Source organism: Erpetoichthys calabaricus, chromosome 18, assembly GCF_900747795.2.
Source record: "Erpetoichthys calabaricus chromosome 18, fErpCal1.3, whole genome shotgun sequence".
In the NCBI taxonomy this organism is placed as follows: domain Eukaryota; kingdom Metazoa; phylum Chordata; class Cladistia; order Polypteriformes; family Polypteridae; genus Erpetoichthys; species Erpetoichthys calabaricus.
In genome coordinates, this window is record NC_041411.2 from 5,510,848 (window position 1) to 5,535,438 (window position 24,591).

At 46.8% G+C, this 24,591-nt stretch overlaps 2 protein-coding genes across 17 annotated transcripts in view; one reads left to right on the top strand and one right to left on the bottom strand.

The window, feature by feature from the left end:
• tmem116 (transmembrane protein 116) overlaps positions 1 to 24,591 on the top strand; it is a 175,960-nt gene that overhangs the window by 32,301 nt on the left and 119,068 nt on the right. Inside the window, exons 9-11 of one of the 10 annotated variants that reach the window (XM_051921222.1) lie at positions 1,071 to 1,215; positions 2,390 to 2,466; positions 4,106 to 4,893. The exons of 7 other annotated variants lie outside the window; for them this stretch is intronic. In XM_051921222.1, coding sequence (XP_051777182.1) covers positions 1,071 to 1,215; positions 2,390 to 2,466; positions 4,106 to 4,318 — 435 coding nt within the window. In that variant the 3' untranslated portion in view covers positions 4,319 to 4,893. Of the gene's footprint in view, positions 1 to 1,070; positions 1,216 to 2,389; positions 2,467 to 4,105; positions 4,894 to 24,591 lie in introns of those variants that run through there. 2 more of the 10 variants (XM_051921225.1, XM_051921226.1) reach the window with 2 other exon arrangements.
• The window catches only part of mapkapk5 (MAPK activated protein kinase 5), a 177,495-nt gene continuing 163,468 nt past the window's right edge, over positions 10,565 to 24,591 (bottom strand). For 3 of the 7 annotated variants that reach the window (XR_007933894.1, XR_007933893.1, XR_007933892.1), the window contains one exon: positions 10,565 to 12,744. Coding sequence is in view for 4 of the 7 variants with exons in the window: in XM_028825289.2 (XP_028681122.1) it covers positions 12,985 to 13,079; positions 13,173 to 13,277; positions 19,052 to 19,167; positions 19,362 to 19,492; positions 23,584 to 23,704 (568 nt within the window). In the remaining 3 variants the exon portion in view is untranslated. Of the gene's footprint in view, positions 12,745 to 12,807; positions 13,080 to 13,172; positions 13,278 to 19,051; positions 19,168 to 19,361; positions 19,493 to 23,583; positions 23,705 to 24,591 lie in introns of those variants that run through there. The other 4 variants (XM_028825289.2, XM_028825287.2, XM_028825286.2 and 1 more) reach the window with 2 other exon arrangements.

Here is a 24,591-nt window from a genome sequence, read left to right on the forward strand (position 1 = left end):
TATATAATATAAATAGATACTGAAAGGCACTATATAATAAATAGATACTGAAAGGCACTATATAATAGTTAATGAAAGCGCTATATAGTCAATACTGAAAGGAACTATATAATAGAAAATAAAAGGCATTATATATTACAGAAGGAGACTACATAATAGATACGAAAAGGCACTATATAATAAATAGATAATGAAGGGCACTATATAACATAGAAAATGTAAGGCACTCTATAATAGATAGAACTTTGTGTCTCTTGGTTGGAATTTTTTTTTTTCAGAGAACGTAGACAAACGGTTACACACACACACACACACACACTAGAATGACAATAAAGAATGACAGTTACAAAGAAAGAGAAGGTGGGACTCGGTGGTTGCAGTGCCCTGCCCGTTGCTCTGCCCGTTGCTCTGCCCGTTGCTCCGCTGGTGTTTCTTACACTTGGACTTCCCACCTTTGGACTTTTTCAAACTTCCCCGTTTCTGTTTGTGTTTTTCTCTTAATTGCCTTTCTAAGTGGACTAAAAGTCAACGCTGCCAAAAGTCCCCACAGAGGTATGACAGGCAGACAATGGCTGTAAAGTTGTCCCGTGTCACTCGGCCCGCCGCTGTTGAAGTTCTCATTATGGCCGACGGGCCTCGTGATGAGCTTTTCTTTTTTTTTTTTTTTTTAATGTTTGTATTCACATCAGCAGTGGCGGCACACCGGCCCCCCGGCACCATATGGCCAAGTAATGAATTTGCGCTCGTCTCATTCCTGTGTGCTCTTGAGGTTGGGCTGACTTTATATACACACACACACACACACACACACACACACACACACACACACACACACGTGTGTTATTAACCCGAGGGCACAGTGGTGAGCGTCCACGTGGATTCCAGATGAACAGACCGCTGAAGCCATTATGAAGTTCTTCCCAGACTCCACTCATGATCTGTGAGCACTTGGACCACCTTCCCGTTTGTTGGATGGTGGAGAGTGGGAGGCGTGTTGCATTATGGGAAGACACAACTTGCCCAGAGCACATGGTGTCCAGTTACAGTTGAGGCTCTTCATCTTCCCGCAGGTCATGCTGGTCAAGGCTCGGACCCTCTACAAGAAAACCGTCCATCTCAGCGGGTATCTGGGAGACCAGCAGTGGGCCAACATCAACATCATTGAACGGCGGGTCATCCTCTACCCCAGTGTCTTCCTCTGCTGCTGGGGTCCAGGTAGGTCATGTGGGGTCCTGTGACAGATGTATTGCATAGAAATTTGCCACTAGGGCCACATCTCTGGGCTTTAAGCGGCGCCCACTTGTTGTCATCACATGCTGATGGTGGTGGTAGTGGATGGGGGGATGTCCCCTGTGTCCCCCTCGGTGTCCAGAGCCATGCTCATCTTCAGAAATGCAAATGACACAATTGAAGGTTAATATGTAATGTGCGGCCCCACCTTTAGCACCACTGCAGGTGTAACGAGCCCATGTGAGAGCAATGAGACCCTCGATGGCCGTTTCACGACCCAGTAGGACCACAACTTGGGCCTCCATAAGGTGCTGAGAATATTCCTTAGGGTGATGGAATCCTGCCGTTCCTGTACTTGTTTTGGCCACATGTGTACGACCGGATCCTCACCCTGTAGCCCCTCTGTTGGAAAGGAACATTGGGGCGGCACGGGCCACATGAACGTCAAAGCTGAGTCCCTGGGGAGACATTAATGTGAACAGACAGATGGAGATACACACAGATGGACAGACAGACAGACACGCAGACAAACACAGACGAACAGAGACACATACATACATACATACAGACACAGACACAGACAGACAGAGAGACAGACAGACAGACAGACAGACACTGACACTCCACTGCAGTAAATGGAAGTCGCTGTCACATCTGTGGGACCATCCTGAAATGACACGAGTTTAGTGACATTGAAAAGTGAAAGAGCAGACTGTGAGAGCAGGACGACGGTCAGCACCCTGTGGCATTCAGAAGGGTGTTCTTAAGGAGCCAAGTGTGCCAAGAAAAAACACCCCCCGCCAGCACTGGCATAACGCAGGCCTGATTTGTGGAGGTTTGCCCCACCAGCTGTATTCTCTCTGACAGCACAGCAGAGGAACTCAGGGTGGTCTTTTCCCGCTGTAGCCCCTCTGCTCTCCTACATGTCTTGCTCTTCTTCTCTGCTTCTCGCTCGTTTCTCTCCACTCAACTCATTCAGTTTAGTGGGGGCATTTGAGAGCTCGGGGACATCCAGGGGCTCGGTGACCTCACATCCTTGGGATTTCAAGCCCAGGACCCCCGTGCCCACCACCGCACTGTCACCTTGGGTCCGAGTCACCTGCTCTCCAGTGTGTGGTACTCATTTTTTGATTTCTTTTTTATTTCTATTTCTCCACAGCAATCCTTCTGCTGGTCCTGAAGTTGATAAAACCCGACGGGCCCGAGAAGGTCTATGCTGGCCTTTACGTCATTCAGGTAGTGACCGGCGCGGGGGGAGTGGGGATGGTCTGCTTAAACATGAGGACGAGGGGCAGAAGAGGGGCTTTGAGACTCACCTGCTGTGGTTTATTTAATAGAGAGAAGGTGTGCCATGCGTGCAGGAGAACACGGGCAGAGCCCCTCTGTGGTGTCCTTAGGTGGGCCAGTTTGACTTTCAAAGCCACAGAAATGAAAGGAGATGTTCAGGCTGAGGGCTGGACAGGGCAGTGTAGGAGAGAGAGAGAGAAGACAGGAAAGGCGCTATATGATAGGGAGGACAATAGAGAGACACAGATAGGATAATAGAGACGAAAGGCGCTATAAACTGAGAGACACACAGATATGTAAGGCACTACAGTATATAATAACAGACCAATAGATAGGGCAGGCAATATGAAGGGCGCTATAAAATATACAGTTAGAATGGTAATAGATAAAGAACACACTGACAGCCCGATAGGTAGATACAAGTCGCTATATAGAATATAGAGAACTGAAAGGCGCTATATAAAGTAGAGGTAAAGAGCAGTTTATGATGGGTGAATAAAACTGACTACATCAAATTCATAGCAGTGAAAGGCGCTATAAGACAGACAGACAGACAGGTGAGCAGTGTATAACACAGAAGAGGAATGAGAAGCCCACTATAACAGTGCATGACGAATATGAAAGGCGCTATATGATCCTCGCTGCCTCAGAACACAAATCAAAGTGCATCACCCAGAAAGTGCAGTGCAGCCCGCCGCGCCCCCCTGGAGTTGTGACTGAATGGGGTGAGGGTGGGCCTGATGGATTAGCAGTCTGCTGGCTTGTGGGGTCCGGTTGTGCCCGTTCCTCCACACACTGAGCCGGTGACCGATGGCTCTCCAAGCTGACGATTGTCACTGTTGCCCCTCTTTCCTGCCACTGGCCTTTCCATTTGGCTCATTCAGGTCTCTGATGTCACTCGTTCAGCAGGTTGTCCACTATGGAGTGCTGGAATGTCCCCAGCCACTTGTCAGACACGTTGAAGGTGACAAGTGTCCTCAGAAAGGGGAGCCTATCGGGGCCTTTTCAGTGGCGTCCACCCATTTATTTAAAGCTCTTCACCATCTCCTTCTCCTCCGGCCCACCTTATCAATGCACATTTCCAGGGGGCTCATGACCAAGTCATCCTCCTCCTCCTCTGTCTTTACCCCTCCATTGCTAACAGAGTGGACAATTTCTGGAGTTGTATTTAAGACCCCCAGGTTGGTGTCTCCCCAAACACAAAGACTGGCCAGTGTAGAAGGGATAGGAGAAATGAATGGTCACATTGTACCCTTGGTGCCAGCTGTGCCCAAGTGGTGCCATCCTCTCTTTGTAGGGCAACTGCAGGTCACCTGTAATCAGGGGGACCAGCTTGACCAGATGGAGCATGTGGACCGGAGTGCCACCTTGTCCTCGTAGGCTGACTGCAGGTCATAGATGGCGGTGGTCCATTCTGCCCAGGGGACTCCCTTCTCAATCGCCATCTTCTGGAGGTGGCAGCCAGCGAGCCCCCTCTATCAGTAACTTCTGATAGATGGCATTACCGTGTTTTGTTGTGTATGGTGACCTTCTGTGGGGTACAGACGGCGAGACCACCGAGCTGACTGTGCCGCTCCCTCTTTTGCAGGCCCTGACGTCCGCCTCCCAGGGGCTGCTGAACTGCTTTGTGTACGGCTGGACTCAGCACTCGCTGCGCTTCATGAAGAAGGCGGCCTGCAGGGACGTGGATACGCAGACCCCTTTGCTGCGCTGCCAGAAGAAGTCGTACGCCACCCTGAACTTCCCGAAATTCGGCGCTTCAAGCAAACCTGAGCTGCCCACTCATGATGGCGCTTGCTGAGGGTTTCAGATACGATTTTTGGACAGGCTGGCACGGACTCCTAAAGGCTGGTAGCTTTTTGAGTTGGGTGGTGGGGTGGAGAGCGTTGCCATTTGTGAACTGTATGCCATGTGACTCTAGGCGGGGGTGGAGCCTCGGGTGGGCACCGTGCCAGAGTCAGGCTGTCAAGGACGTGGAAGGGGGACATGAGGGAGCCTTGAGCGACCCACCCTTCAGAGAGGGGGGCACTGTGGAACATCATTGAATGGTGCCCAGACGCCAGCCCTCAAGGGTCTGGTGATGTAGGCCTGCACTTCTCATATTTGACCCAGTGATCACGTGTGCCCACCATACCCACCCCGGACTGAAACTGGCACAGCAAATCCTGACTTTGGCTGTCCTGAAAGACCACCATTGAGGGTCACGTGAGCAGGTGGCAGGTAGGCAGTCTCTGTGTTGTGTTGTGCTGTTGGCACGGTGCCGTCTGCCATCTTTGTGGGCATAGAGGGAAGGTGAAAGGCTGACAAGGCTGTCAAATGGCGGCGCCAGCGCATAACTTGCTGCATTTTTATTAAATTATCTTTTGTTTTTTTGTATTTTTTATTATTCCTTTTCTATCTTCTCGCTAACTGAGGCGGTGCTTGTGCTAAATAAGCAAACAAAGGCTGGGGCCAGGCAGACGATCACAAAGGTACTGGGATGGAAAAGCGCGGGCACAAACCGCAGAGGCCTCCTCAGAGTCCGGAACATTCCGTGGTCAAATCGACTGGCACATCAGGAAGTGTCACAGCGGCCTGTCTCAGTACAGGTGGGAGTAATGAGCGTGTGGGCCAGGACACTGGAAAGCGGACCCTCAGAGGGCAGGTGGTCCCTTCCCTTTGCCGCCTTGAATGCTGTGCTAAGCCCTGCAGGGTTTGATGTTCTGCCTGATGGGCAAATGTTGGCTCCCTGTGCCCAGTTTCAGCCGGGCGCCTTGTTTGATATGTTCACTGGCGCTGGCCTCCCCTTGTGTCCTTTGTGATGAGTGCCTGCTGTCCTTATGTCACCTTGGCATCTCCTGTACCCATGTAGGAGGAGATCAGGTGAGGTGGGCACACCTGTCACATGCCCCACTCCTGTGATGAGGTGGCACAATCATGATACCCTGCCACTTCCTGTAATCAGGGGCTCTCACTTTGGTTGGCCAGAAACATGAAGACTGCCCACCTGTGGCATTAGGGGGCAAGACGTTTATACCGGGGGTATGGACCTCCTGTTCTGACTGCCCTGGGCTGCCGTTTGCATCCGTGTGTCACCAACCGACTTGGCAGTTGAGAAGAAGGATGGCACAGGCTACCTATGCATCAGCTGTTTGGGGGTCCTTCTCTTCTGTACTCCCCTATGCTGACTGTCCCCCAAGCAGGTGCCAGGGTGGGTGATTTGAGCTGCCCCACCTCCACTCATCCTCTTCCTCCATCTAAACCCGCGCTTGTGCTTATGTACCCTGCCAGCTCCTTAGCCCTCCTTGTTGCTTCCAGATGTGGGCATTGAGGGATCCGAAGCCCTCGCCTTGTGTAACTGGGCATCTTGACCCCCCCCCCACCCCCCGCTTGCTTTTGCTGTCATCTGTCCTTGTGGTGAACTATGGAGGACCCCCCCCTCCCCGTTCAGCTGTGCTCCTCCCATCGCCCCCAGGGGTCTTCCCTCCCTCCTTTATGAGTTTCCTCACCAAATTTCCTTTCTCCGCCGAGGATTTCCGTCCAAGCCTTCCGCGGTCTGACGGGCGGCCAGCACTCCGATGACAAGCAGCGCGGCGCCTTTGACGATGGCCGCCTCTTTTGTTTTGTTTCTTTTTGTAAATCCTGGCCGAGCCAGCGGTTTGTGAGCTGCCGTGACTCTCTCGACTCTGCCCTGCAAATCACAACCAGTCGTGGCCGGGGGGGCTTTAGCAGACGTGCTGGAAATTCGCCTACCGGGCCAGCTGACGGCAAGCCGCTGCGCCACTTCACTCGTACTGAGCGCTGCTGCTGCTGCCCTCTGCTGGCCACCGCTGGTAGCGCATGCGCAGCGCTGAAAAGATGCCGTTCCAGGTGGGCAGCCCATATGAGGACCGTCAAAGGTGGGCTGCACTTGAGGGGTTGAAGGTGAGAAGGCAACTGGCATTAGCTTTCACCCAGTGTGCCCACCACAAGGAGGCAGTTGGGTGGGGGCTGATGAGCAGCTGACTCCTTCCATAATGAACAAAGCATGGAAGTCACGGGCTCAAATGCCAGGATCACCTGCGGAGAGTGTGAGTTCAGACTGGCTCATATAGCGCCTTCACAGGCCAGTTGAGTAAGGCAGGTGGTCTGCTTGTACCAACATTAGCCACAAGTTTAAATTTAATTTTTAGCCCCTTGGAGTGGTGGGCCGTGTTCACCTTCAGCCACTGAAGACGCCTGCCCTCATGCCACACTGGGTGATGATGTCTACCTTCTCTCTGGCTGTATAGCGCCTTACACACAAATAAAGGTGGGGAGAAGCAACAGCCTCAAAGGCCTGGTGTAGTGGGTTCAAATCCCAGTGGAGACCCCTCGTTAACTTTGTCTCGCAGAGGCCTGTAAAGCGCCTTGACAAGTAAGACAAACAGCTGCCAGAGGGCTAAGGATGGTGGGCTCAGATCTCGAATGAAGATGACTGGGGGATGGTGTGGTGGTCTACGTGGCTGGTTAGAGGGTGGGTGTGCTGTGGGTTCAAATCTGAGGTGAGGCAGGACAGTGGTTTCCTGTTGGCCGGACCCCCCGATGCAGCCTGATGAGTGAGACATGTGGAGATGACCAAGTGGGCACAGCAGTTGGGGCAGTGGGTTCAAACCCCCCTGATATTAAATACTGTAAGGGCATGCATATGGAAGGTCTCGGCCCACCCGGAGGAGTTGCTTTTGCCCTGGCCTGGTCGTTTATAGCGCCTTATAAAATACAAGAAATGAAGAGCCCACCGTGGGGTAGACAGATGGCCTGGACTTGTCTGGGGGGGTAACAAGGGTTTAAATCCCAGGGTGGGCAGACAGCCAGTGTTTTATCAGGACACCAGTGCAAAGACCACCCTGACAGCTCTGAGGAGTGAGGGACTGGACTTGTACTCCAAGTGCTCTTATGATGATGCTGGGATGCAGACCTCCCTGATAGACAAACTCAAGCGCCAGAAAGGGGCAGAGAGGTGGCGTAACGGGTAAGGTGCGGGCTTTGGGCTGGCTGAGTGGGGCGTTCAAGTCCCAGAGGGGCCAGTTGAGTGATTTTATTGTGACGCCAGTGATTAGACCACCCTGATAAATGAAACAAACGCAAGTCCAAACTACGCTTGTAGACATGGCTTAGGGGGGCTTGATGAGTGGTGGGTTCAACTCCCAGTGACAACAACCCAAAGGTTTTATTAGGACAATGGGGAGGAGACCACCCTGATAAATTAGACAAACACAAATGGAGAGCAGGGGGCACAGAAGTGGGTATGGGATTAAAGAACGGACTTGAGCTGAGTGAGTGGTGGGCTCAAGTCATGTTGTAGCCAGCCTGCCCAGTGGTGTGATTGGGGCACAGCCCACCATGATGAATAAGAGAAACACAAGGCACTAGGAGGGACTGGAGAGATGGATGAATGGGCAGAACACCGCACTTCACAACAAAGAGTTGTGGGTTCAAAGCCCACCTTAGACAGACCAATGGTTTTATTAGAACACAGGGGGCAAAGACCACCCTGATAAATAAGACAAACTAACACCCACCAGCGGGACAGGAAAGGTGGGTGAAGTGCCCACCTGTGAGGTGTGGGTTCAAGTCCCAGGGTGCACAGCCCAGTGGTTTTATTACAACACCAGAGTGTAGACCACCCTGATAAATAAGACAAACACAAGATAGTAAGGGGGGCTGGAGAGATGGCCGAGTGGGTAACATGGTGGACTCCGCATTGGAGAGTTGTGGGGTCAAATCCACAGGCTGATGGTTTTATTAGGACACGGGGGTGGGGCACAGACCACCTTGATAAATAAGACATCCGAGTGGGCAAAGTGTCTGCTGCATACACAGCAACCCCCCGAAGGCATGGGTTCAAATCAGAGTGATTTTATTACAACACCAGGCCAGAGACCACCGTTATAAATTAGACAAACACAACCCTATAAGAGGGGCTGGAGAGATGGCCGAGTGGGTAACACACTGGTAGTGGACCCCCACCCCAACCCCAGAGTCATGGGGTCAAATCCCAGCAAAGGCAGAAAGAGAGTTTTATTAGCACACCGGGGCACAGACCACCCTGATAAATTAGACAAACACAAGTTAGTAAGAGGGGCTGGAGAGATGGCCAAGTGGGTTAGATAGAGGACTCCACATTAGGGAGCTGGGGGGGTCAAATCCCACCCTAGACAGGCTAATGGTTTTATTAGGACACGGGGGGCTCAGGCCAGTTTGATAAATAAGACAAAGACCAAAAAGTGGGGCTGGAGAGATGGCCGAGTGGGCATCACACTGGAGTGGGGGCCCCAGAGTCATGGGTTCAAATCCCAGTATGGAAAAGACAATGGTTTTATTACAACACCAGGCCAGAGACCACCGTTATAAATTAGACAAACGAAATCCTATAAGGGGGCTGGAGAGATGGCCGAGTGGGTAACACACTGGAGTGGGGGGCCCCCAGAGTCAGGGGGTCAAGTCCCAGAGAAGGATAAAGAGAGTTTTATTAGCACACCGGGCCAGAGACCACCGTTATAAATTAGACAAACGAAATTCTATAAGAGGGGCTGGAGAGATGGCCGAGTGGGTAACACACTGGAGTGGGGGCCCCCAGAGTCAGGGGGTCAAGTCCCAGAGAAGGATAAAGAGTTTTATTAGCACACCGGGCCAGAGACCACCATTATAAATTAGACAAACGAAATCCTATAAGAGGGGCTGGAGAGATGGCCGAGTGGGTAACACGCTGGAGTGGAGGCCCCAGAGTCAAGGGATCAAATCCCAAAGACGGCAGAGAGAGTGAGATGGCTGAGAAAGGCACTGACATCAGCCCCCCTGAGCCCTGGGATCAAATCCAAGGGGCGGTAGGGCAAGCAGCGGCTTTTATTACGGCACAACAGTAGAGACCACCATTATAAATAAGAGAAACGCAGCTCTATAAGAAAGGCTGGAGGAACAGCTCAAGGTGTTAAGGAGGTTTGCTAGCACACTGGTGGTCACTGGTTCAATCCCCAGTGCAGGCAAACAGCAATGAAGATTTTCCTTAAGTGGTGAGTAACTGAAGAACAGAAACAGACCACCACAAAAAAAAAATCAATACTGACTCCCACTTTAGTGCCGACAGGTCAGATGAGAGGTGGTCCTTTTTACCTACACATGAACATTTGCTAAAACTAAAGTAAAAAACAAAGACCAGAAAGAAAGAGCCACCATTGTCCAGACCACCACACCAACACTAAGGGGATCAAAATGAGAAGGAAAAAAAGGACCACCAGAAGAACCTCTTAAGTTTTTAAAAAAATTTTAAAAAAAAAGAGGCAGGGGAATAAAAGTGATGAAGGTGCAGAGCCCACCCTTGTAACATCAAGCAGCAGCCAATGAAAAACAGAAGAAGGTACAGCAGGACTGAGCAGAGAACAGATGGTGCAACCAGAGGCTGAGAGACCCTCCACCACAAACAGACACCTGGGCTCAGACTGCTCCACACCCTCTGGATCCCTCCTTCCAGAACACAGTAAGGCCGAGTCCTCCTACCTCACTGGGGTCTTCATTCCCGCCCAGCTGGTTACAAAGCCACCAAAGTGACACTTCAGGGGTGTGTGACCGAGTCACAGCTCTTCTCCCGGCACATGATGGAGGCTAAGGAAGCAAAAGGGGACACAGACAGTAAAGCAGTGACTCGCCCACTGTGGGGTCTCCTTTAAATTAACGAGTTTATTTATTTACAGCTTTAGGTTTTATTTTTACAGTACATGGCGCCACCTGGTGGCTGCAAATTGTAACCATTTTGAATCAATTGCACTTTTATTATTTCTAAAAAGGAAACAAGTTTAAACCATTTATGTTACAAAGATTTCAAACGGTAGTTGTACATTATTGTTTGATTTACAGACACATTCTGTGAGCCTCGGCCCCCCCGATTGGCCGGGGCTGCTGCGACGGCGCTCACCCACGGTCACACGTCTGGCTGACGCACTCCTTAACCGTTCTGGGAAGACGAGATTTACATGACGGCGTCAGAGGCAGCACAGGTCAGGGGCTAACATGACCCCCCCCCCCCCACCCCTCCTCCGATGACAGCACAGCCACAGCAGAGACCCTCACAAACTCAAGGCCGCCACCTCGTGGCCAAGTTAAGAACGGCAAGTAAAAATAAATGGGAGAGTTTAAAGGGGAGGCCTACTCTCCAAGTCTGCTCCCAGTCCCCGCCTGGCCTTTCAGTACCGACTGGGCAGGCAAATGGATTTGCAAAAACACCACCTCACGTTACCCATTTTTACTGGACGCCCACCTCACGTCCTACCCCAGGGAACGGACTGCCCGGTGTGCAACACAGCCACATGTCACCAAACCGCACCACACAGGGATTTTGTACACAAGCCCTGAGTAAAAGTCAATATGGGGTTAAACCGAGAGTGATATATGTATTTGATGGAGATAACTGGGGGGGCTAGCACCGCACTGCAAACCTGCCCACCCACCTCTGTCTCAATGTAGCGGCCTGATGTGACTCACCAACATGTAAAATGACTACAAATAAACCTTCAACAGACCACACTGCAGAAACAAGTCGGAGTCACCCTCGGATGTCAACTTTCAGCTCTGACTTTCCAATCTGAAAACAAAACGCAGTCCCCGGCCCCCCACCGTGTGGCTGCTGGCTTTCACTTCAGAGGAGTTTGTAGTCGGGGGTCTCGTCTCCTCCACCCAGGAACTTGTAACAAATTTGGCACGCAGAGCACCGCCAACCTCTCCCTTACAATAAACTGGCCGCACTACCATGTAGAAGCTCCTGCCTCGACCCGAGCTATCCCAGAATGCTCTGTAACACGTCTCAGTCAACTGTGCAAAGTGAAGTCCGGTAGAAATGAAGAAAACCCCGGGGAAGAACAAGTCGGAGACACCCGAACTGGAACGGGAGCCAAAAAGAATCCGATCAGATGGGAATGGCAAATGAAGAAGGTGTGCATGCAAGTGACACAAAATGAGATTTAAGAACAGACGATTCAATGACTCGGGGAGTTAATCTCGGGTCCGAGACTCATCTCTGCATTTAGACCCAACGGAAAAATCAAAAAAGGGACACAAGGGGCACACGGGTCGCTTAAACACCTGCCCTTATCCTCCTCACGGACCAGCAGGTCAACTCAGAGGAGAAAGCCGTGACGGTTCAAAAAGCTGTCGGGGGCCAAAACACAAGGCCTGGAATGGGGGATTAGGGGGTCTATAAAGTCAGTCGGGAGGGCACAACAGCATTTCCTCAAAAGGCGAGTTTGCATTTTGAAGCCCACTGGTCACCCCTTGCTCCAATTCCTTATTAAGAAAAGGCCCCAGAGTGGGAGGTGCGCAGATTTTTACGTTTTAGATAATTCAAACTGATTCTGTTGTCCCTTGTCTGCCGGTGACGAGTGGAGCAGACACGGGTCCAAACAAATGGAAAGCAACTATTTGTGGTGTCAGTCACGAAAAAATAAATATTTAGCACACCAGAGGGAATTCCTAAACACCAACATCGGCCAACACAATCAGCGCTGCTCGAGAGGTACAAGTGAAAAAATACCAGCATGCCAAGCAGGCCTCGACTCATCGATGACACTGGCAGCCACAGGTGGACTTCGAGGCCACTGTGAGTACCAAAGACCCAGCCAGCCCCTCCGAGAGAGTAGGGTTTCCAGTTAGCTGCTAACGACAAAGCAAACATACCAGTCGACTTCCAGAAAATGGGTGACGTTTTAAGGGGTGCCACCATTCTCGTGGGTGTGTGGAGCAGAGAGCTGAATTTTGGTAAGCTGCACACAAATTTGAACAACTGAGTTAAATGACGCCAAGTGCCGCCACTCGATCCAACAAATGACGTGCCCACCATGATGACTTACACGTGACAATAAATATGAATTTAACTAAAAGGCTCAGGCCTCCAAGCGTCAGTAGGCTTTGTCCCCAATCTTTACTCCCAGCTCCGCGTGTCCAACTGGAACGTGACGGCCGACAAGAAGGACGCGACTTGCTCCTAAGGTTGGGGGGCTCCACACTCCGGCCACATACCCAAGTAACCCGTGAGCGGCCTTGCTCACCACAGGCTCCCCCAATTGAGATTTTTCCCTCACTTCAACTCTTGCCACTCGTGGATTTTAACAGATGGCCAAAAAATAAAAGAAAAGCAGCTGTCCCTCGCCTCGGCTTCCCGAATTAGACAAGCGAACACACAAAAATCTGTTCAAGAAGAGTAACACCGCTACGGACAGTCCTCTAGGCTCCCGTCAGCCACTCGGCACTTCACCCGAGTGCTTGAGGACGCAGCATTCCGGTGACAAAGCAAACGCCATTCCTTGAGTTCAAGGTTTTCCTTTTTGTTAAATATTACAGTACCAACATCTACAGCTGTACAACCGCCGAAAGCAAAATCCATCAAGGGAGCGTCTTCCGTAAATACCATAAAAATTCTCTTCTCAGTTAACACTTTCTTTTCGTACAGATTAAAACGTTATTAAAACCAGGAGACTTTTGCTACTGGGAATCCTGCAGGTTGGTTTTCTCCTCAATGACCTGCTTCACGATTTCCGCCAGTTTCAAACGGTCAACTTTGTCTGAGAAAGTCCACCCTGCAAAAGAGGAAAAAGGGCAAAGGTCAAAGCGGATCCAGCAGCTCAACCAGGTGGCCAACACACGTCATCGGGCTGAGCCAAAGGGCCTACCGTTCCAGCTGAGACTCTGAAGCGTGTCTCGCAGCAGCTTGCAGTCCTTGTTGAACGTCCACGCCTCGCGCATCACCTCGTTCAGCTTCTCGTCTTCGTTCTCTCCTGCACAAAAAAAAGCAAGCATGTCAAGGGGGTCGAGTTGGGGGCAAGGAAAAGAGAATGTAGTCTACGAACAGGCCAGGAGGTCTTCGAGAGGAATGACATTAACAAAAATGATAAACCAGTTTTTAAAAAACATACTCTGGATTAATGTCAGGACAAATGAAAGCCCCAAAATTTGGGGGTGGCATTAAGGAATTTGAAATCCTCACACTTTTTGAAAATCAAGTATGGATCGGAGACGGTTCAGGCAGTGAGAACCTGCCCTCCTTACAGACACATGCTAACGCGTCTATGGATGAACTCTGAACCCTGTTACTGTAGTCAAGCCGCCCTGAATGAGACTGCAATTCGGTCTCAAATTCAAGGCTACAGTGCCTGCCGAATCAAAGGACAGTCACTCGGGATTAAAGCAGGCAGCAGATAGATAAAGTCATTCCCGGCGGGACACACACTAGTACTGACCGGGGAGAAAGTGCGGCTTAAAAATTTCAATTGTGAAAATGACTTAAAATGTGTAAAATTCAAATTTACCACCAATTATCAGTTCAACTGCCGGCCAATAGATGGTGCTGTATAATCCCCTACCACAAAACATTACATTAACTCAAGGCATTTTGTGTTTCAGAGGAGGAAGTCTTCCCCTCAGAGCGCCAGACACACATTTCGATAAATGTATCCCACCCTATTCAATACGCTGTGGCCAACAATTACCTAAGAATGTGACAATGACAACATCACCAGCTCTTCTCATGTTGACTACAGTCAGACCACTTCCTTCTAGCGTTTTCTGGTTAATACTTTGAAATGTGTACACTAGTGGGGCGGCACTATGCACCCCAGGGTATCTTGTGGGGGGCACTGCTACAAGTGTGAAAGGATGATACACTCGCTGTCGGAGTCTGCAATGGTCACTGGCTAAAATGGTACAACTGGACACTACACTGCGTTCCAAATTATTATACAAATGATATTTTTCTCTGATTTTCCTAAATAGTCGATGCAAGTGGCAGTCAGCATAATTTTTGAGTCATCAACCATTAGAGTATAATTCGAATGTTACTGATCAAATCTCCAAATGATAACGGTATGTATTTCAAAAATAAAAAACTTAAAATGCACCTTTCAAATTAGATAGATAGATAGATATAGATAGATAGATAGATAGATACTTTATTAATCCCAAGGGGAAATTCACAAAATCAATAAATAAAAATAGAAAAAGTAGAAAAGTACACATACAGTCATACATGGAGCTGCTGAAAAGGCTGCCACTCTCGGCGGCGCCGGAACTTCATAATTATTCTTCAAATTATTACGCACAACAGTGTTTCAAAACATTTTATAGTTTGTAAAGAACTGGGGGGTATTTTTCGTACGTCGCTTAAACCATCCGAGATCAGGTGCCTCATCTTGAATGAGTTAATGCCAGTGAAACTAATCCAGATAAGTCGGTTTTTCAAACGCAGATGTGTATTAGATTAGTGTAGCTGGATCTAATCATACGAGATGAATGCGCGCGCCCGCGCTGAGTGAAAAGCCCATATATATTGAGTCTAGAAAACATGATCAGCAAGTCTTTGATAGGCTGTAACAAAATGACGAAAGAACGGGCGCATTTTTTTTCACACACGCGGCGCAAGACCTTTTATTCGAAGGACACGAAGAATTTCAAGATTTAATATGCACAAGCGGTAACACTGCAAAAGCAGCCCAGACCAGAAAAGACGGCTGGCAAAAAGTGGCCAAAAAAAATTAAACGCTAAGTAGTGTACATTGTACTTAGTGAATGCAACGTTTCATTTCCTATGTGTCAGATTAATTATTATTTAATATGTCATAATTCCAGATCAAATGTGAGCACAAGGAGAACATGGGAACAGGTTAAAGTGAAGTACAAGAATATACTTCAAACTGGTAAATATTGGTATATAACTATTTAAAGAATTGTTGACATAAAGAATCATATATAATATAAAAAACATTAATTTTAAAGCTAATAAGGAGGCAGACAAGCAAAAAACAGGTGGAGGTCCACGCGGTCCAGACCTAACCCCTGCAGAAGAGTTGGCTCTCCAGCAAAATGCCCATCGCCCTGTTTCTGAGGGCATTCCAGGGGGAAGCTCCTCCTCAGAACCAGTGGCAGGATGCAGTGGTCACTTAATTTCAGGTAAAGGATGGTCATTGCATATTTGTCCTCCATGTGTGCTATAGGTATGTTCCATATAGCCCTCTTTTTCGTTGGGTCAGTTGCAGGGAATGTCATATCCTTTGAACCAGTGTCTGACCAACGAGATATTAACTAAGGTCAAATATTTGATGAAGACACTGTGTCTGATTATTCATCAGGAGGAGAGGTACACTTTCCAAATAATGTTTGATCAAACTCCACTCTGATCAGTCCCATGTGCCCCAATCACATTTGGAAATCCTGGTAATGAGAATGTTAGGCTGATTGTGGGATTCTTCGTGGAACTGTGGGTGTTTTTACCTGTGTATTACCTACCTGCAATGGCATGAAACGCCTCTTTTATTGTCTGCACACGCAGGTGTCCAGGAAACACAATGAAAACCTGAAGGAAATGTTTCAGAGCCAAACAGACTTTACGAATTGCCTGGAAAACTGCACTTTTCGATCGCTGTTCCGCATCGCCTACAGTATATAAAAAAAGTGCCGCTTGCAAGAAACCTCAAAGCAATGCCTACTGTCTGTGTGGTTGTGAGAGCCCTACTTCGCCGAGTTTGACTTCGAATATACGGAGCTAATAAATCTTTGAGGTACAATATTCCCCCTCGGCTAAAGCGGTATCTTTCGTACAGAATTTCCTCCGGGGGCAATAAAGGATCTTACCGATCGCGCAAAACCCTCTTTATATGAAATTCTCTTCCTATAATTTGCACATCAATATCAATTGGTCGCTCATTCATGAACGGCGAAGCCCTGACTGGATGACTTCCACACCGTCACTGATCACGTGTGTAAACTAATCCTTGTTTACGCAGAACAAACCTGCTCCGAGCAGGTTTGCGGATTTGGATGTGTTGCTATGACAACACTTCCAGCAAGAGTTTCAAAAAACCGACAGATCCAGGATCAGGCCAAATCGTCAACAATTACATCCGGCTAAACGAGTAATCCACGTACGAAAAATACCCCCCTGAAAATGGTCATTTGTTGAATGTGCAGCATTAGGAGGTCACATTTACTGAAATCAACAGCTATTTCAATCAAAAACATCTTAACAGGTCAAGTTACATATTAAGATAGGACCCCTTATTTGATAGCAGCTTCACAATTCTTGCATCCATTGAACTTGTGAGTTTTTGGAGAGTTTCTGCTTGAATTTCTTTTCAGGATGTCCGAATAGCCTCCCAGAGCTGCTGTTTGGATGTACACTGCCTCCCACCCTCATAGATCTTTTGCTTGAGGTTCTCAATAGGACTGAGGGTCAGGGGAGGATGGGGTCCACACCAGGAGTTTCTCCCCTTTTATGCCGATAGCGGCCAATGTTGCAGAGGTATTCCTTGCAGCATGAGATGGTGCATTGTCGTGCATGAAGACGATTTTGTTATGGAAAGCACGGTTGTTCTTTTTGTACCATGGAAGAAAGTGGGTCAGTCAGAAACTCCACATACTTTTCAGAGATCATTTTCACACCATCAGGGACCCTCAAGGGGCCGACCAGCTCTCTCTCCCCATGATTCCGGCCCAAAACATGACTCCGACACCTCCTTGCTGACGTCGCAGCCTTGTTGGGACGTGGTGGCCCCCCACCAACCATCCACCACTCCATCAAGGGTTGCACGGCACTCATCTGTAAACAAGACTGCTTGAAAATGAGTCTTTGTGTAGTTCTGGGCCCACTGCAGCAGTTTCTGCTTGTGAGCATTGGTTAGGGGAGGTCGAATAGAAGGTTTATGCATAACTGCCATCCTCTGGAGGATCCTGCTCCTTGATGTTTGCGGGACTCCAGAGGCACCAGCAGCTTCAAATACCAGTTTGCTGCTTTGTAATGGCATTTTAGCAGGCGCTCTCTTAATCCGATGTACAAGTACTCCTCACTTTACGACCACTCGCACTTACGACCAATCGAGTTTCGACCTGCAATTCGGGGAATCCCCTTTCTCAGCTTGAGTGTTGGTCAGTGAATGGTGACATGTGCACTGAGCGTACTATAGGCTTGCTATGCGCTTTTTCAGTCAGTTTCATTCCTACAAGCAGTCACTGTGTAACCTCGTTTTTTTTTTTTTACATATTTGTAACCCCAAAATAGTACAGATGTCATAGTACAGATGGCATCATCTGGAGAAATTTTTAAGAAACAAAGGAAAGCTGTCGACCTTGAAATGAAAATAAAAATCACACAAGACTACGAAGCTGGTAAAACGGTTGAAGAAATAGCATGTGACTTGAAATTGGCACATTCGACAATTTCAACGATTTTAAAGGATAAAGTTGGAGTGAAAGAGGCGGTGAAATCATCGGCAGGATTTAAAGCCATAATAACTAGGCAGTGAAAAGGTCTTATTAATGAGATGGAGAAAATACTGGCGATCTGGTTTGACAACCAGATGCAAAATATGCCGATAAGCCTTTTAACAATTCAAGCTAAGGCACGCAGTATCTGAGACTTTGAAGGCACATGAAGGCAAAAAAAATCGACAGAATCATTTACAAATGATATGTACATATGCATGCCTTTTTATGAATAAAGTTGAAGTTATTGCATAATTTTATAATTTTACAACGATCCTATATTCCCAGCGCAAGCTCCTTGCTTATCGACCAATTCGCTTAACGAGGTAGTCGTCGGAACGGAACTCGGTCGTAAAGTGAGGAGTACCTGGATTTGTCTGGCAAAAACCTTCCTTATTTTGCCTTTATCTGCACGAACCCGTGTGTGCTTGGAGTCAGCCACAAATCTTTTAACAGTACGATGATCATGCTTAAGTTTTCATTAAATATCTAAGGTTTTCATACCTTGTCCAAGGCATTCAACTATTTCACGCTTTTCGGCAGCAGAGAGATCCTTTTTCTTTCCCATATTGCTTGAAAATCGTGGTCTGCTTAATAATGTGGAACATCCTTCTTCAGTAGTTTTTCCTTTAATTGGGCTCACCTGTCAAACTACAGTAATTATCACAGGTGTCCGAGATGGATTTCAGTGATCAAAAGAGCCCCGAGACCATCCATAAGTTTAATTAAAAAAAACAAAATATTTAATCTTTATGACACTTAAATACAATTTGCATAATAATTTGGAATGCGGTGTAAATCCAGAGGCCCAAGTTTGCATCCTGCAATTATGTATTACAAGTTTCAACCAGGTGGGGGTTTTGGGGCTGCCCAAGTGAACACCTCAAGGGAGGCGCATCCCTGCCCAATTCTCTAACTTTACGACACCACAAATCCTACACAGATATGTTGTTCCTGTAATTTGACTTTGATTTGCATTACCAATCCACAGAAACAGGGAGTACAGAAGATGCGCACGCAGGTCTTTTTACAGTTGACACAGCTGTTCCTCCAATGAGCACATGCACACAGGGCCACTTGGCTGCAAAAATCTGGAGGCACATGGTCACCATTACGATGGTCCACACACAAGAACAGATGCATGTGAAATTTACTTGACAAGCACCCTAGCGATGATAGGGACGCAGCAAGCATACAGGGGCCTTAATGCAAGTTTGGAGATTTCCTAGGTAGGACGTCAAATAACAGAGACTAAGAGACAACCAAATGAGGCCCTTTAGCATCATGATGGGACCCTTACCAGCCTGGGGCAGGATGCACTGTGCGATGACGTCCCTCAGCTTCTCCAAGGCCACATTAGAGTCTTCCGTCCCATTCTCTGGGTCATGGATGAAGAAGCCATCCTTGGGTTTTGTGCTGAAATTTATGGAAAAGGGAAATCGGATTTTATATTTTTCAGAATGCAAAAAAAAATCACAAACAATAATAAAATGTCCCCCTTTGTTCCTTCAACAACTGGGCACTTCCACAAATGAGTCAACTGGCGTTTTTCTTCAGCACCCATACTCCACGCCTTGCTCTGTGAGCTACAAAACCCACCAGCCACTCACCCCAGCAGCTTGCGTTTGCGCAGGATCGGGTTGTTGACAGAGTTGAGAGGCTTGAGGCTCACATTCAGATCTTGGATCCTCATGTTGGCGAGCTGTTCGGCGTGGGCCTGCTGAATCCCAGCCACCACAGCCTGTGACAGGAAGATAAGAAGAGAGAGAATCAGGGTTAGGGGCACATATACAACAGGCCCTTCGCGTCACATGGACCACAGAAGACGGCTGTTGTGTCAAGAGAGCCCCACAGGAGCCAGATTTGAAAGTAAAGAACAAAGAAAAAATCCTGCACTCCACGTGCAACCAAAGTTCTTGGGCCATCACAGCCTGCCAATATGCTCCATCCATGTTAATCTCTACTCATAATTTAGAAGAAATGCCAGGCTTCTGTTAATTTGCTATTTGATCCAACAAAACATACAAATAAAAGCAATTAAGAGATCAGCAGATTGATTTCTGTTTTTATGAAAACTAACAAAGCATTTACGTGGGTACTGCTCTGGGCTGGGCATATGAGAATGGCAAACAGCATTTTCAACAATTTCATTATTCACAGGTCTTCACACAGCCAAGAAAGCGATTCACCTGGGCGGTGTACATCGCAGTGTTCCAAAACACAGACCCAACAAAAGGTGACAATGATGTCTAGTGGCCTACAGCAAGCAATTTGCTTTGATGCCCTGCAGTAGAATTTTTGTCACATAGCCCTCTGGCGCATCTCCCGGACTCCTTGCAGGGTTTGCTCCAATTATTCCTTTGGCTTTGGCCCATCCAAGTTGGTGATGGGAAACTTGCAGACAAATCATTCTTTCTGAACGACTCTTCTCATTTGACCCACTTAAAGAATTTGCAAGTTAAGAATGAATCGATTCAGCAGTTTAACAAGAGTGCAGTGGTGCATGCGTGATGTTGTCAGCATTCCTCATTTCGCAGGCAAGTGTTTAAATTGCATGTGCAAGTCCGATTCACAATTCTTATTCATTTCTTTAACTCCTTGAGTTTGAAACGATTACTGGGGCAGAGGATTTTCTTATTCATCTGTAGCCAGAAAAGGGGCACCACTGAGCTCCAAACCTCAGACACAAACTGCCAACACACAAACCCCAGGTTCAAAACAAAACACTTTTCATGAATTACTATAATTGTGTGGGATTTGGTCTTCACTGTTTTACAATATCAATTAAAATAATTAACCCCTTTTCCTTTTCTTCTCCACTCCACCCACGTGAGCTCTGCCCATCCTACACATCAGACTCCAACTGGCCTGTCCTCTATACCAGACCTGAGACTATCTGCAGTGCCACCACAGTGCAACCGAGAAGAAGTCGCACAATTCCAAAGGACTTTTGATTCTTGTGCCATGTGCTTTCCAAACTTAATTTAAAAAGGTTATGAATTATTTGATTACACAGGGTGATTCAAAAAGATTCATCCAATTTCAAAGTGCCATATTTTTACAACCGTGAGGCGCCTAGGAACCAATCACATACCAATCGAAAGAGGGGGGTCTTCAGTTTCTGACCGACACCAGAAAGTTCAAGCGTTTTGCAACAACGAGTTCTCTCATCACTGGATTGGCCGTAAAGGAGCCCACGACATGGCCCCCAAGATCACCAGATTTCATGCTGTGTGGGATTTATTTTTTGTGGGGGTACATTAAGGATTCCGTTTATGAGCCGCCGTTCCCAACAACACTGGATGAACTCCGAAATCGCATTGAAAGAGCTGCGAGTACCGGGACACCCAATGGAGTACGGGATGAATTCGACTGTTGCGTTGATGTTGTCCGTACAGCTGCAGGAGGTCATATTGAGCACTTCTCAAATTACATATTAAACTTTATGCTCACCTAAACCATTTACAATTTACTTCATTGTTCTGAAACAATTTACAAGTGAAATAAATCACTTTGACATCGGATGAATCTTTTTGAATCACTCTTTATATTTTGCAATTCATTCACAGGGGACAGCCTCCCACTCCCCCAAAGGTTGTAAACCTCAATTGATGACTCAAACAAATCATATGAATCGATTCACTTTAAATGGACAGTCTAAAAGAATCAAATCAGTGGAGCAAATTGAAATTCCCCTCACTAGACTAAGATATCCCCTGACTTGACTTCTGTACAGCTCAGTCTAATACTGTTGGTGTTCCAGCTTTGTGGCCTTTCACCCCAAGTTGTGTTTGCAATTGTCAAAATATTCACTTTGTCTCTATATCTATCTATATATCGATATCTATCTACAGTACACCTTCGAAATTTGCGGGGGTTATGTTCCTAGAGCACCAATGAATTGTGAAAAACCGCAAATTATGGATGCGGTTAAAATAAATGCCTATTTTTACAGTTTAAACCATAAATGTGCCCCCAAAACACTTCATTTTCAAACTCCGCTTAATACATTACCTAAAAAAAAAATAAAAAAAAATAAAGGTCTCTCTTGCTCGCTTGCTGCACAGGGAGAGACTGAACACGTGTGGAAATCATCAGCGCATACGAACCGGAAGGGAAACTGGCTTGTTCGTCACCCGAGTGTGTGGTCGTGAACAGATGCAAAAGTTTGGCAAACTTTTTGGTTGTAACCCGATTTGTACGTGGTCCGAGACTTTCGTGACCCGAAGTTCCACTGAATAATTATATATTTATTTATGAAAAAAGCAGAGCATAGCGAATCAAATTTTGTTTCTATTTTTCGCCATTCAATTGATTTCAAATAGAAGTCCTACACTGTCGGATCACGCATACTCTCCAGACCATGAGAGTCGCCAGTGTGCTTCACACAACGTTACTGTTGGTCAATGTGCTTCTGGCCATTTCTGTCTCCTGGTTTTCACTCCTTGCTTTGTCTTTTGCATACTTTAACCTCTTCTCCTTGTTACCTTTCCACAAGAATAGCTTCTTAGCTGCAAACACACCCTTCACCAGACCATTTCCTCCAAGATTACACTGCAAATACATAACTTCAATGGATTTTCTGTGGACCTTAAAGCTTGGTTTGCCAGAAGTATTTTACGTGCCCATTTGGTTTAAGTTTCTCAAGCGTGTGAGACGAGTCTTTTCCAGACATCCCCTTAAGGCCCCCCAGCTTTGGTGGTTACCATCCAATACACTCGCTTGTCAGATAAACTTCACCAGTAAGACCATCTGCTTAAGATAATCACTACCTCATTATGTGATTTGGGGGTACCATTGCTGGAAGCCAAAACACAAGAAAATCAATGAGAGGTCTGGGCACCAAAATGCGCAAGACATTTCAGTTATATAACTTGAGATGTTTTTTTAAATATAAAACTTAAGAATAAATATATAAAAATAAACAACAACAACTAACAAGAATGCAAGTTTTCAATAAAACAAACTGATATCTTGTGAGAGGTCTAAAACAACTTTGGGTCGCCCAAACCTCTCTGACTAATCATCTCAGCTATTCTTTATATTAAATCCACAAACGGGACCTTCAAATCAAATAATGAGGCATAGATCAAGTAAACACTTACTGCCCAGATAACTACTTCAAAGTAATTTTCACGGGTGACTTTTGCATAGCACAGTATAAAACAAAATGAGAGGATATACTGGGGTTATATTATAACAATCTCAAACAGTTAAAACAAAGGAGCATTAAAAAAATGTATGGTGAGAACAGGCCACTAAGCCTGCCCATCCTACTCACCTTTACTGTCCAAATTAACAGGAAGTGGAGCTTTGAAGGCCCCAAACGTCCTCCTCTCCACTACACTACTAGGTTAGTTACTTGAGGTGTCTGATTCTTTGTGTGAAGAAAACATGCCTAACATTTCTGGAAAATATACCCTCAAGTTACCAACCATGCCCTCATGTTCTTTATATACTTAAGTTAAAATGTGAGGGGGATCTTGTAAATTCTGTGAAGCCCGGTAACACGGTCAACTCCAAATTTCCCAACAGGCAGCTCATAAAGCCCATAGATGGCTGTTGACAGCTATTCAGTAGGTACTGTGCTCACCATTAGAGGGAGCCAAAGTGTTACAACAAACAGACACGGCCAACTGAGCGTGTGGAACCCCAGGGGACACAACTACAGCTAAACGTTACACAAGAAAATGTGCACAGAAAACAAAAATGGAGTTGAATTCTGACTTCCGGTCAAGAATCTCTGTGCAGTACGAGGGTCCCAACTTATGGTGCCGGTCCTGTGGAAGACCAGTTTAACTTGGATTCTCTCTCAAACATTACCAAAATTACCTTATCCATCATCATCTGTGCCGATGGAAGAATATTGTCCAAAGCTTCTGTGCAGTTTAACCAGGGGTGAGCCAGCACCTCCTCAATGGTAAGTCTCTCTTCAGGTTTTACTTTTAGCAGCCTGAGGGAACAAAGGAATTGCAAGTGAAGAACACACAATGGCACAAGTCAGTCACCAGCACACAAAAAAAGCTGAGCGGGGCAACATATAAATGAACCAGTAAACGGATCAATACAATTACATTACAAACAGTTCCATGTCTTTGTACCTTTTATTGAAAATTTAAATAAAAGAAAGTTGAACTCATTATAAAAGTTTAATAACCAGGGGTCTCATGCATAACACAGTGCGTAGAATTCGCACTAACACATGACGTAAGCACAATAGCGGAAATGTGCTTACGCACAAAAAAATCCAGATGCATAAATCTGTGCGAATACCAACTTCCACGTTCTTCCGCTACATATATCCCGGTCAGCGTGAAAAGTAACGCATGTGCACGTGCCATCTGTCCCGCCCCAACTCTTCCCAGAATTACACCTCTTTGAACATGCAAATCAATATAAATAGCTCTTAAGCTCAGCCTTCTGTGAAAAGGAAATGGCAAAAGCAAGAGGAGAAAATAGAAGAATTTCAGCAAATACCAACAGAAAAAACATACTATTTGTTGGCTTAAACAGTGGTATAAACAACAAAAGGAAGTTGATCGAGTGACATAGCGTGTCGGAGAAACTCGAAAGTTCACGTTCACAAAGTCGCAGTGTGCCCGAAATTGTCACATATCAAAGTCGCCGTGAAAAGGCGAGTCGTAGCCCACCGTCTGAGTGTCATATGAAAGCTTATTAGGGTACAGAGAAAAAAATAAAAAAAAAAATAAAAAAAGGCACACAGTAGGGGGAAAAAAGCATGAAATGTCAACTTTAAATTTCCACTTTAATCACGTAGTTTATTTTGTCATTAAAGTAGAACATCATAACCTTCATCTTAAAATCGTTTAATTTAGATAG